Source organism: Urocitellus parryii, chromosome 8 (assembly GCF_045843805.1).
Source record: "Urocitellus parryii isolate mUroPar1 chromosome 8, mUroPar1.hap1, whole genome shotgun sequence".
Taxonomy (NCBI): domain Eukaryota; kingdom Metazoa; phylum Chordata; class Mammalia; order Rodentia; family Sciuridae; genus Urocitellus; species Urocitellus parryii.
In genome coordinates this window covers 111,888,713-111,902,967 of record NC_135538.1, presented here as the reverse complement: position 1 = coordinate 111,902,967, position 14,255 = coordinate 111,888,713, and the positions used below count along the sequence as shown (strand labels likewise).

General features: G+C 37.7%; 1 protein-coding gene across 1 annotated transcript in view; it reads left to right on the top strand.

Moving 5' to 3' along the window:
• Dnah8 (dynein axonemal heavy chain 8) overlaps nucleotides 1-14,255 on the top strand; it is a 286,408-nt gene that overhangs the window by 167,929 nt on the left and 104,224 nt on the right. Inside the window, exons 60-67 of the mRNA XM_077801771.1 lie at nucleotides 1,007-1,129; nucleotides 2,531-2,661; nucleotides 5,072-5,225; nucleotides 6,545-6,709; nucleotides 7,801-8,027; nucleotides 9,852-9,970; nucleotides 12,279-12,382; nucleotides 13,716-13,892. Of these exons, the coding sequence (XP_077657897.1) occupies nucleotides 1,007-1,129; nucleotides 2,531-2,661; nucleotides 5,072-5,225; nucleotides 6,545-6,709; nucleotides 7,801-8,027; nucleotides 9,852-9,970; nucleotides 12,279-12,382; nucleotides 13,716-13,892 (1,200 nt within the window). The remainder of the gene's footprint in view (nucleotides 1-1,006; nucleotides 1,130-2,530; nucleotides 2,662-5,071; nucleotides 5,226-6,544; nucleotides 6,710-7,800; nucleotides 8,028-9,851; nucleotides 9,971-12,278; nucleotides 12,383-13,715; nucleotides 13,893-14,255) is intronic.

The following is a 14,255-nucleotide window of genomic DNA, read 5'->3' as shown; positions in this document are numbered from 1 at the left end:
CCTTACAGAAAGTTTGCTAGTCCTTGCCAACAATCACGGGGTAGAAAATATAACTTGAAAGTCTTTTTTTTTTTTAATTCAATAGCAACAATTCCAAGATATAAAACTTGACTAAATGGAAAACACAACAAGTGTCATTCTTCATATGTGTGTGTGTGTGTGTGTGTGTGTGTTTAATGGAATTCAAATCAAGATTCCAAAGGGATTTAAAAAACAAAACAAAACGAGGTCACTTAACAAAGTAATTCTAAAGTACATTATAGAGCAAAGAAGTCAACTGGAAGGAATAATTTGTAAAACAAAGTGAGTTTTTACTTTGGAACATCAAAGACTTGTGTAAAAGTATACATTTTAAAGGTCATAAACAGTATTAAAAGACAGATACAATGAGACAATTTATGCTATATTCCATTGTTAATTAGCTGGTGCTATGTCTCTGGAAGGGAAAGGTCAGAAATGATTTTATCCTGGAAGCCAACTAATTTGGTTAGGTTTCAGGCCTCTGAACATGAAAATAATTAAAAGTAGACTAACAAGTGGCCAATCCTTGGATGTCCACAAAGTTTAAAATATTTTTAAATAATTACTTTTGACATGTATGATTACACTAGTGGAGTGACTCTGAACCATGAACAGCCAGAGGAATGGGAAGTTATGCTCCATTTGTGTATTATATGTCAAAATGCATCCTACTGTAAAATAAATGAATTAATTAATAAAAAAGAATTAAAAAATAACAATGGAAGGAGATCAGTAGAGCAGAGATATGATCAGGGAGAAGGAGGAGGGGAAAGAAAAGAAAGGTACTGGGGAATGAGATTGATCAAATTATTTTACGTGCCTGTACAAATATGACATAATGAATTCTACTGTTATTTACAATTATGTACCAATAAAAATAAGTTTAAATATAAAAAATAAATAATTACTTTTGAGTGTCTTTATAATTATGACTTTAAAAATATGTGTATTTTAATTACGATTTTCTCTCTTTCCCCACCTACAGATACCATCATATGAATTTCTGGCTGAGAAGCTGCAGTTTTATCAGAGGCAGTTCAACGAAATCATTAGAGGAACTTCTCTTGACCTGGTGTTTTTTAAAGATGCAATGACTCATCTAATTAAGGTTCTAGCTGTGGATTATTTCCTGATATGATTAGGTGGTGTCAAAGCTTAGCACATTTCATAGGTAAACTTATTAGGGAGGATAAATTTATAAGGTAGGATATGGAAGGGCATACAAAGGTTGGGTCAGTGAAACCGAGTCTGAATAAGAAACTCCGTGTTTGAATCAGCAGATGTTTTTTAGGGCAGATTCATGGTTTTTGTGTTTGGAGCTTTGGGCAGCCCGAGGCAAAGAGCTTTACCTTCCAAAAGAGGAAGCCCGAGAACCTGGGAAGAAATAGTCCCTCCTTGAATTCTTTGGTGATACCAGGGGAATCTTGTTCACCATGGAGGAAAAGAGGAGGCATGACAAAGTGCCTATGGATTATGGATAGACGGATTGGGAAGGAGTGAGGCAGTTATGCAGGACCCATGAGGGAATTGGTTAATGGAAAAGGAGTTCTTCCAAGAAGCGATGCCAGGGAACGGGGAAAGTTAATCAAGAGGAGTCAGAGCTGGTGAAAACCCATGTGTGCTAAGGTTGCTTCCACATTCATGCATCCACCCCCTTGGAGGCCTGAGAGCCTGTTCTAGAGCAGCGTCACAGAAGCGATTAGCATGTTTCCAGATCTATTATAGGAATGCATACCAACAGGCCATTAGTGATCGGCCGCCTGTAAAATGTGCATTGAAAAAAATATGATTTTAATGACACTAATGGATTTAGTGATCCAACCTAGACTCTTAAAAAGTGATATTAACATAAATGACAACCTTTTAGCAGTGTCTTCCAATGGCCCATGTGAGATTTGAACCACCATTTGATTCTGATCCTCATTAAGGGAGTCAATTATAGAAAGCAACACAAGACTGAAGACTGTCTCTCTAAATCTTTTTCTTACAAACATGACTCTACCTCCACTGTTGGTAGAAGTTGGTGTTTTTTTAAATGTGTAGTTGGCAGAGATCTGATAGAGGCAGTATTGGTTGTAGACAGGTGTCCACAAGATTCAGTACATCAGGCTTTTCACATCTTCTAAAGATTGGGAAGAGCAATTTCATCATCCATGGAGTCTAAAAATAATAAAATTACAAACACACACCCAGAAGAGTTGGCAAATAGAAGAGAGTAAAACCATTTGTCCTGTTTTTTTATGATGCAAATAGATGGGCAAAGAAAGAATTTGAGTTGGATAAATAAACACGAAACTTTAATTTTTACAATTCCAAGATGGTAAGATTGTTTTAAAATGAAATTCAAAACAAGATTCCAAAGGGATTTTTAAATAATTTTTTTCTGTTATAAGGAAAAAAATCTAATGTAGTCTAGAAACAAATCAAATTTTGGAGTCCTACAGTGCAAGAGAATGTGAATATTTGCATCCTTTGTTTCTAATATATATATTTTAAAATTTCAAAACAGATTTCACGTGTAATTCGAACTTCATGTGGAAATGCATTGTTGGTAGGTGTTGGTGGTTCAGGAAAACAAAGTCTTTCAAGACTGGCCTCTTTTATAGCTGGATATCAAATATTCCAGATAACATTAACCAGGTAGGATAAAGCAAAAAAACTGACTATGGTTTTCAGTAGTTAATTTCTTTTAAAAAAAACTGTAGTTGTGTAAGGACAGCATACCCTTATTTTATTTATTTTTATGTGGTGCAAAGGATGAAACCCAGTGCCTCACACATGCTAGGCAAGTGCTCTGCCACTGAGCTACAGCCCCTCACTAGTTAATTTCTTTCCTTTTAAAAAAAAATATACTTTTTCTTAATTTTTGTAAGTTGTTGATAGACCTTTATTTTATTTATTTATACGTGATGCTGAGAATCCAACTTAATGCCTCACACATGCCAGGCAAGTGTGCTACCACTGAGCCACAGCTCCAGCCCTCACTGGTTAACTTCTATGGAGTTAAATGTCTAATTTTTTAAAAAAAATGCAGAAGTCATTTTTATATATTTATTTTTTTAGTTATAGATGGACATAATACCTTTATTTATTTATTTATTTTTATGTGGTGCTGAGGATCGAACCCAGGGCCTCGCATGTGCTAGGCGAGCACTCTACTACTGAGCCTCACCCAGCCCACAGAAGTTATTTTTAAATTAAGCTTTTAGTTAAGTATTATCTATACAAGGTAACATACACAAATCATGGGTGTCACAAAGTACACCTAGCCAGCCCACAGACAAAGAAATATAATAATCCTTGTATCTGGAAGCATTCCTTTGTCATCTCTTTCAGTCATTACCACCCCAAGGATGATCTCGATGGTTAGTTTTGCCTGATTTTGAACTTTTGAGTCATACAGGATTTGCTCCTTTACTACCCATTGCTATTCTTATACTATGTGAGATTTATCCATGATGCTGTATGTAGCCATGGTTTGTTCATTCTTGTTGATATATGTAATCTTCTACTTTATCCCGTATCACCACTGTCCTTTTATCCATTACACAGTTTATAATATTTGGTTTTTGACAGATGGAGCTGCTATGAGTGTTCTTATACACGTGTAAGCATACACCTACGGGTAATATAGCTGGATCTAGATTATGCATATATCCAGCTTTAGTGATCTCTGTGTTAGTCAGCTTTTCATTGCTGTGACCAAAATGCCTGACAAGGACAAAGGAGGAAAAGTTTCTTTGGCTCATGATTTCAGAGCTTTAGTCCATGGTGGGCCAACTCCATTGCTCTGGGTCCACAGTGAGGCAGGCGTCATGGTGGAAGGGCACAGCGGAGGATCCCTGCTCCATGCATGGCAGCCAGGAAACAGGGGAAGGGAACCACAGGGAAGCTGTATCTTTCCAAGGCCCACCCCCAGTGACACACCTCCTCCAGCTGTGCCCCATGTGCCTCCAGGTGTCAACCAGTCCGTCCATTCAGACTAAGATAAGCTGATAGATGACAGCTCTCACAATCTAATCATTTCACCTCTGAATATTCCTGCATTGATATAAGAGCTTTGGGGGAACACCTTATATCCAAACCATAAAAATCTGCAAAGGAGTTTTCCAAAGTGGTTGTACCAGTTTACATTTCCATCAACAGTTTGCATAGGTTTCCATTGCTCCACATCCTTGCTCACCCTTGGCATGTGTGTCTTTTTCATATTAGAAATTCTGGTGTGTGGTTTCAGTTTGGCATTTCCCAAATGATTACTAGTGTGTATCACTTTTTCATCTCTTGTTGGCCATTTGAATAACCTTTTTTTAATGAAATGTCTGTTTAAGCCATTTGCTCATTTTAAAAAATTGTTTTTTTCTTTTTATTTTTTATTCTAATTAGTTATACATGGCAGTAGAATGCATGTTGATACTTCATATATAAATGGAGTGTAACTTCTCATTCTTCTGGTGTAGAGTTACTGGTCATGTAATCATATGTGCATGTAGGGTAATAATGTCTGATTCATTCTTCTCCTTCCTACCCCCTGCTCACTACCCCCCCTTCACTCCACTCTGTCTAATCCAAAGTACCTCTATTCATCCCTAGCCTCTAGCCCCACCTTATTGTGAATTATTATATGCATATCAGAGAAAACATAAAAAAATTGGTCAGTGATTTTTTTCTCTTATTGATTGTTAGAAATGCTTTATGTATTTTGGGTATAATTCCTTTGTAAGAGTGCATATTGCAAATACCTTCTCCAAGTTTTTGACTTGCTTTTTTACTCCCTTAGTGGATCTCACTTTCAATGAAAATTTATCAAAATTTTTGCCTACATGTTGCATGTTCTTTGTGTTGTTGAAGAATCATTATTTACCCCAAGATCACAAAGAGATTCTCCTATGATTTCTTTCACATTTACAAATAAAACTTACCACTTTCACATTTAAAACTACAACCCACTTAGGATTTTGGTTTTATGATAAATTATGGCTACACTCACATACATACGTACACACATACACAATATATTTAATTTTAAATTTCCTGCCACTTCTATTTTTAGGTCTTACAATGTCAATAATCTAACAGATGACTTAAAAGGTTTGTACAAAGTTGCTGGTGCTGATGGAAAAGGAATCACCTTCATCTTTACTGACAATGATATAAAAGATGAGGCATTTCTAGAATACCTTAACAACTTGCTATCTTCAGGGGAGGTAAGTCTCAGGAGTAGAGAAAAAGCTCCTATTGTTAAAAAATGTGAATTATATTTATGTAGGAAAAGCAGCAACCCTTCATAAAGAAGTGAGGCCATTTATCACACATTCTTGAGAAATGAGATTTAGTCAATTTGCTGTAGTTTGTGCAAAATGAACTCTGCCTACCACTAGATTTTTTTTTTTGTATAATTTGTTCTATTTTAAGTATGGTTCTTCACTTGTCTCTTTAATCTTCAGTTTGATCCTATCATTTATTTTAGGAGATGTAGCTATCCATCTATTTACTAGTATTGAACGGTTCAGAGAGTTCTGTTGTCTGAAGGGGGGTGTTTGCTTCTGATACCACTTGTGTCAGCATTTCTGTGACCACTCATGGGCTTGAAACTTCATTAGAAGGACTCACGGCACTCGGCATGTAGTTCCACTCATGGCTAAGATTTGTCACAGCAGCACAGCAAGAATGCAGAGCTTGATCAGTAAGGAAAAAGACATCATGTGGGGTCAGGAGGAATCCATGGACAGGTGCATGTGCAGCCTCCAGGAGGGCCATACGGGATGTGCTGTCCCCAGGATGAAGTTCAGGAACACATTTACTGTGTTTCTGCTCGGGGGAGCCTGTGAGAGACCCAGGATCCAATGGCTTCACTAAGAGCTGGTCCTGTAGTCACTTCCTGGCTAACCGCGCATGCCAAAGTTCCAGGCTCCCAGAAGGAAAGCAGGAGTTTACATCCCAGTGTTTGCATTCACAGTCCAGGCACAGTGGAACAGTCTTGCTAATTAGTAATGGAAGAGGCATTCCCAAAGTCAAGTTCCCAGAGGCCAGCCAAGAGCCAGCCCTGCAAGCACACCACCTTTAACTCTGCCCTGCACAGTGGTGATGATACTCGTGCTTAATGGTGCAAGAGCTGGTTAAATATCTTGGAACCAGATTTGGGAGACTGACTAATCACTGGACCACTGAACATTTTAAGGAGTTGATCAGCTTGGTGGAGGACATGGTTTTTTGTTTGTTTGTTTGGTTGGTTTTGGTTTTGGTTTTGGTACCAGGGTGCTTTACCACTGAACCACATCATGGTTTTTTGATGACATCTATTTACACATAGGGAAATAATTTGCTCTTAATTACTAAAAAGATGCCTTGGTAATATCTGGCCAAACAGGTATTTGGCTGTGGAGATGCAGAAAGAAAATATGAAAAACGATGACGTGGGGTTGGGGAAGGACCAAACTTTGGCAGTGTGGGGAACTCTTAAAATACGGAATGCAAAAAAAAAAAAATTAAAAATATGGAATGTTTTCTTATCTGTTCCACAAAGATCTCCAATTTGTTTGCACGGGATGAGATGGATGAAATCACCCAAGGACTAATATCTGTGATGAAACGGGAGCTGCCCCGCCACCCTCCTACCTTTGATAATCTGTATGAGTACTTCATTTCCAGATCCAGGAAGAACTTGCATGTTGTTCTCTGCTTCTCTCCAGTGAGTTTTCATCTATTTTTCTTCTCTGTATGAGTTACTTATTTAAATGTGCCTATACCGTCTATCTTCTCTGATGAGATATTTGCTCAGAAATTAACATTTGTTTCACTGAATTTAAAATGAATACTTTTGCCACTAGTCTTCATTGATCAACATCTCATTACCAGCGTGATTGTTTAAAATAGTCCCATTATTAGAAATTTTTGCATAGCTTCCAATTTTCATTAATTACCAAGAGACATATTATTTTAATTGTAAGGAATTTGATGACACAATCTCCAAATCTCCAGCTATCCCTCCATGATAGACATACTGTCTAGGAATCACTGACGTAGGTTTGAATATCTCTATTTCACTGTGCTGCCCAGTACAGTAGCCATCAATCATTTTGTCTATTTAAGTTTTTATGCATTACAATTGTGTAAAAAAATAAAACTTCATGTCCTCAGTCCCACTAGCCCCATTTCCAGTACACAATGACCACATGTGACTAGTGGCTACCAAACTGGAAATGACATACATAGGACATTTCCATTGTCACACCAGGTTCTACTGGACAGCTCTGTGAGGTCTCGCTAATCTACAGGGTTGCCTGCTTCGTTTTTAGATAGTCTGATTGCCGGGGCTCTTCTCTACAATCATTTGAATTTAGTCTTCCTGTATGTTTCTCCTCTGCTTCTGATTTTACCCTGCAAAATGAACCCAGTCCCTCTCTCCTCAGATATCTGGAGGAAGTTTTTGCAGGATCCCTAAGTAATTTTCTTCTTAGAGCAAGCATCTGATCCTATAGCCTTTTGTACTCATCCCAGGGTCCAGGCCCTTCGCTGTCCTTGTCCTCTCTCTCCCAGTTTTCTCTTAGAAGGCTGTTCCTGGAATGGAATCCTAAAGTGCCGATACAGTCCCAGAGCAGGGAGAGTGGAGCGCACCACCTCCCTTCATCTGAATGTCAAGTTCATATGCCCTTGCAGCCAGGGAAGGGTTTGTTTTTGTAGTTTGCGATGTCACACCTGGGCTCAGCATGTTTCCATCTCTCTCTAGCTGACCGAGAACCCCTCTGCGTTTCTCATGCTTTTTGACTTTGCCCTCCTCAGGTTGGTGAGAAGTTCCGTGCCCGTTCCTTGAAATTCCCCGGCTTGATATCGGGTTGCACCATGGACTGGTTCAGTCGCTGGCCCAAGGAGGCCCTGATTGCTGTGGCCTCCTACTTCCTTTTGGACTATAATATCGTCTGCTCTGGTGAAATTAAAAAACAAGTTGTAGAAACAATGGGCCTCTTTCATGACATGGTTTCAGAGAGCTGTGAAAGTTATTTCCAAAGGTAAGTGATATTATATAAGCGTGGGAGCTGTTGAAACCATAGAATTTCCCCCAAAGAGGAATTAAACATCACATTCAGTAAAAGGCGCTTCTTATTGATTGAGCATGAAGTCCCAGCTGCATTTAGAGTTTTCTTGCATTGATTTTCTAGTGATTATGTATTGAAAGATGGCAAATAAATGATATTTAAAAATTAACTAGTGCCCACATATAAATACCTCTTTGCCCTCCAGACTTCCAAGTAACAGATGCTTAATGAATCTCTCTGTTTCATTTGCTTAATTTTGTTTTGAAAATGGCTTAACTAATTCATTATGAACTGTTTAAAATTAGTTTCTTATTCCAATGAATTATTTATTTTGATTAAAGAAGTACATTGTTTTTAAGTTTCTTTATTGCCTTATGTTAAGGGAACATTTAGATTTTTGTATTTGCATGACTTAGTCTTACTGATGCTCTTATGTCAAATAATTATGAAAAAGAATTTTAATTGACTATAGGAAAACCACTCACTAAAGAGTAGTGGTGGTGTGTTCGTTGTGTGAAAGTTGGTGTCAACCGTTCAAAACTACAAAGCTTTCCTCCCAAAGCATCATAGTTGCTGTGTCAGATTAACAGATGTGAACAAAGGTGGACCCACACAGATTCCAGAACAGTGAGCTCCTCCCTTGGAGTCAATGGATGGTTGGGGGAGAGGGGTGCAGAACCTTCCAGAAAAGCTATGCCTACCTTTCTGCATAGAGTTTGGGTAATACTTTTATTGTTTTTTAAAGGAAGTCCCTGCTTCAAAAAGTTTGTTTATCCTGGACCCTTTCATTTATTCAAAACATACCCACACTACCCCTCTTAAATAATTCCAGATTCTCCTAGTGAGTCCATGTGCATTAATTCTTACCACTGGGAAAATTTTCTTGTTGCTTAACTTGAACTCCTTCTGCCTCTATCAACCGTGATGATAACTTTTCACTTTCATGTAGCTATAAAGACCTATTTCTTTGTTTTGGGATTTTTTTTGGCATATGTTTCAATTTTTTATATTCTCTGAAATTGTAGAAGTTTATCCTGAGAGTTTTATAAAATACTTTAATGATAGTCATATATATGCCCAGTTCCTAAACAAACAAACAAACAAACAAACCCACAATATTTTAAAAACATTCAAAATCTCCAAAGGTGAACATTTCATATAAAAAGTAAAATAATTTTGTATATGAGGAGCTCTTCTTGAGTTTCTTCTACATAAAACTATTTCTTTTGTTTATTGCTGTTAAATAGAATTCCTGTAGTAAAGCCCACACTGAGTTGAACATTTGAATCCAACATGGCTGTCTTGATTTCAAGGCCAGTTTAATGAATCAGGGGAGAGAGCGGTTTTGCTTTTGCAAATCCACCCAGCTGAGGTCTCGTAGCCAAGAGGTGTGCAGCAAATAACAATTGAATGAAAATAATCACAGAAGTTCATTTCAACCACTGGGTAATATTTGTCCAGAACCTTAAAGTTGCCAAAGTATGTTCATATCTGCTATTTGATTTGATCTTCCCAAAATTCAGGGAGGGGTGCAGCAGACATTCTTCTCTGGGGTTTCCATCTGTAGAAACCGAAGTCTAGAGTGGAAGTGAGGGTCAAGTCAGAGACCCTCAGGGACAAAACATCAGAGCGGCAAAGCTCTTTCTACCTCTCCTCCAGCCTGCACAGCTGCTGCCCTCCCTGCTAAGCAACCACTCTGCCCAATCACAGATTTCACACAGGGTTGAGCGTCGCGTGGACATTTTATGGGAGTACAGCAGAATGACAGAGGTGGCCGTCTTTACATTCTACTTTCAGATACCGCCGAAGAGCTCATGTGACTCCCAAGTCGTATCTCTCATTTATAAACGGCTATAAAAACATTTACACTGACAAAGTGAAATTTATCAATGACCAAGCAGAACGTATGAATATTGGTAAGTGTTAGCGCAGAAAGATGGGGGCGAACGCAAACTTCACACATCAGCTCCGTTCTTTGAGTCGGGAATGGAATCATGGTTCTGATGTTGGCAGCATGGTTCTGAGGGACCCACTCTCCTTGTGGAAAATGAGCCATTGAACAAAGAAAAGGACTGAGCTTATGCAGGTTATCCTGAGAGGTGACTTCATTAATGAGCATGTCAGCTTGGGCACTCAGGAATTTGGGGTCTGTTTTACTGGGCGAAATGGGAGGGAGACTAGGGTCCGTGGTCAGTCTCTTGAGATTTATCTTACTGGGCCAGATGGAAGGCCTGGGGTCGGTGGTTGGTACCTGGAAAGGATTTGCTTTGGTCTCTTCCCAGAGACTGCCTTTCTAGGACACCTCCTCCCCAGGGTTTGTTTTCTCACCGGGAAAAAGTGCACTGGGAAAGGACCAGTGCTGTCAATTTACAGCTTTCTTTCTCACTCCCCTTTTCTCAGGCCTCATTATTTTGGGTTTTGTCATTGTCCAAATCTCATAGTAAGAGGAATAAGTCTTTTTCTGGATTGGTTTGATAGTGATGCCAACAATTTGTTGGTTGGATATTGTTGTGTTTGAAAACAAAATGCTAACTTGACTGTTTAATAGTGTCTAATTTTAAGGGCTGGCCTTGGGGGTCTTCTGGCCTGTCAAGAAATTCTAGGCAGAAGAAAATGTAAATGTAAATGGCCAATTTTTTTCCTCTGGAATCATTGCTCTTAGCTTGGGCACAAGTCCGCATAATCCCCGAGCCATTGCCTGCAGCTGACGGGGGGTAGGCAGCTCTTGGGACCTGACTGCAATTTCAGTCTTTGGTTTCAATCTGATTTGCATAAAATTTGCCTCCTAAATTTCTAACAAAGAAAAAGGTGAAGCAGAAACAGAAATCCAAAGAGAGGCAGTTTACCTGAGCAATGGTTTTCTGAGCGTCCAATTGTGTGTTTAGAAAGCATGTGGCCCACACCATTGGAAGCACCTCTAAAGCTTGGTCACGCAGCCTAACTGAGCTCTAAGGTCTGTGATCTTGGTGATGACAGAAACACTGGGAAAGAAATTCTTTCCTGTGAGTTTTCTCATGACTCAGCTTCTCGAAGCTTTTCTGATGAGGCTTCAAAGTCTGTGCTGTGCTGAAGCTTGCTCCTGAAGGCCAGTTGGTAAGTTTTAGGAATTTCTGATCGGTTTGTTAAACATAGCCTTTATTAAAATTTAAGTCATACCTACTTATAATCAAATGAATTACATTAAAAACACAGGCAAGCTGGGCACGGTGGTGCACCCCGTAATCCCAGCAGCTTGGGGGTGGAGGCAGGATCTCAAGTTCACAGCCAGCCTCAGCAACTTAGTGAGACATTAAGTAACTTAACCAGACTCTGTCTGTAAATAAAATATAAAAAAGGGCCGGTGATATGGCTCAGTGTTTAAGAGCCCCTGGGTTCAATCCCTGGTACCAAAGAAACAAAAAAATGCAGACAATAAATACCCCTTACTGCCTTCTTATTTTTACTCTATTTTACTATAATTAATGTTCTTCAGGAAATTTATTTCTATTCTATCTGAAAATTATGTAATGATGAGCTACTGAGAAACTTGGTCGCTTGAAATTTGTCAGAGTGAAAGCATTTACACCTCCAAATTGGAAAAATATACAAATGACTGCTTGTCCTCTCTCAAGACACCAGAATATTAGACCTTTACCCACACAGCACTATCTAGAACCCAGCTGCAATGAGAGAAATCCAGTTAACCAGTTACTTTGCTCCAGGGGACTGAAAACCAGTCAGTTATATAAGCTTTACAATGATTTTCATTTTTATGGCAAAGAAAATGTATTTTCTATCTCATTTGCCACCTCAGCTGCTGCATGATACAAAGGGAAAAAATGATTGCTACAGAAGATTACAAAACCAGGGATCATCTAAGTTTGTCAAATAAGTTTGGTGGCTACATTGATCCTATTTAGTGTATCATGGTGATTTTCTCACTACTGTAACTAAATGATATTCTTCTCTTTTTATATCCATTTTTTAGGTTTTTTTTCTTTCTTTTTTTGTGGTGCTGGGGATTAAATAGATGATATTCTTCAATCACAGCTACCTTCCCCCTGTTGAAACTCTCAGAAGTATTGTTCCTAAGATATGTATATTTTATAGCTTTGTCCATAATTAACTATCTTGTGTTTGTGATATTAAATATACAGTGCCTTATAAATAGTAAATACTGAATAAATGTTTGATAAAGGTATGTATCTATACTCAGCCAGAGCACATATGTCTGTATCTGTAAAGGTCTTGATAAACTTATGGAGGCAAGCGAATCCGTTGCTAAACTCTCTCAGGATCTTGCAGTAAAGGAGAAGGAATTGGCTGTGGCTTCCATAAAAGCAGATGAAGTAAGTTTGCATTTATTCTGTCACTACCAATGAGGAATATTTTCCAGTGTTAAAATGCATTATTTTAAAACGTTATTAAAATTAAAGTATAAACCTACAGACTAATTCTGATAAGATAGTGTTTGCAGAAGTATTTTTGTTTAACTTGTACCCAAGCATATCTAAACTGTCATATCCTTAACCTTGTCTAAGATGATTCTTTCTTCTCTCTCTCTCTCTCTCTCTTTCTCTCTCTCTCTCATTCCCTCCCATCTCCTTGTGGGAATTTCTGATTGACTGTGGGTTATATTTGGACTTCCTTTCAAGATGCCTACATGCTTTAGGATGGCCCAGGTCTCATATAAAGTTTGTATCAAGGAGGAAGAGTTAGTGTGGTTAACCCCTCCTGGGTGACAGGGATATATATGGCTGCTCCTCTGTCTACAGCTACTTCTCAAACTGCTTTCAGCATCCACTGAGAGTCAGTTAAGAATAAAAACCTAAGCCCTGACCCTAAGCAGTTACTGAAATGAGTGACATACCATAGGGGAGGAACTTGCATAGCCCTGGTATATGATAAGCACTCAATGAACATTAACTGTTTTTGTCATTATTGCGTGAGACTTAATATGGTTTCTGACCTTGTTCCATTATACTTACTTGAATTATTTTAATTATCTAGAAATTTAGAGTAAAAATACTGTTTTTTCTTTATTTGTGAATGTAATTTAAAATGTATATTGACATATGCTATGTATAAATTTAAGAATACTTTATAATTTAAAAATCAAAAATTAAAAACTATATATACATATATCTGTATACACATATACAGATACATGTGTTCATCTGTTTATACATTTATGTATATATGTATATCTATACATATAAAATTAAATATATACACACATATGTAATATTAAAATTAAATATGTATACATATGCAATATAAAATTAAATATATATACTTACATATAATACAGTCACACTTGTAATATATACATAAGTATGCATGTGTATGTTACATATATGTAATTAAAACTAAAGACATGCACATATACAATTAAAATCATATATATGCATTTATTACATGTATGTGATTACATTATATGTAATACACATGTATACATATATTTAATTTTAAGCTGAAGGAAAGCTTAGAAGTGGAAGAATACATGAAACTGTTCAAAGGAATTACTTTAGCAAACCTTAAAATATAGATGACTTAGATGAGGAATAAATTCATTCTTATTCATGTTTTATGCTACATTGACTGAATATTCTCTCACTTTGCAAATCTCTAAATTTGGCTTGACAGGTTTCTATTTACCTTCATGTTTCCTTAATTTAACAGGTGTTAGCTGAAGTTACAATAAGTGCTCAGGCTTCAGCCAAAGTTAAAAATGAAGTGCAAGAGGTAAAAGACAAAGCCCAGAAAATTGTGGATGAAATAGATAGTGAAAAAGTAATTGCTGAGTCCAAACTTGAGGCCGCCAAACCTGCGCTGGAAGAAGCAGAAGCCGCCCTAAACGTGAGTAGCACATTGTCACCCTCCCAAATGAGTCCTAGCAGGTGCTGCCTTGCCATCTGAGATTCTGTAGTCAGATACTGAATGTACTGAATTCTTTTTTTTTTTTTAATAAATGACGGCAGAATGCATTACAATTCTTATTACACATATAGAGCACAATTTTTCATATCTTTGTATACAAAGTATATTCACAACAATTCGTGTCTTCATACCTGTACTTTGGATAATAATGTCCATCACATTCCACCATCATTTATAACCCCATGCCCCTTCCTTTCCCCTCCAACCCCTTGGCCCTGTCTACAGTTCGTCTATTCCTCCCATGCTCCCTTTCCCACTACGAACTGAATTCTTAATGTGATT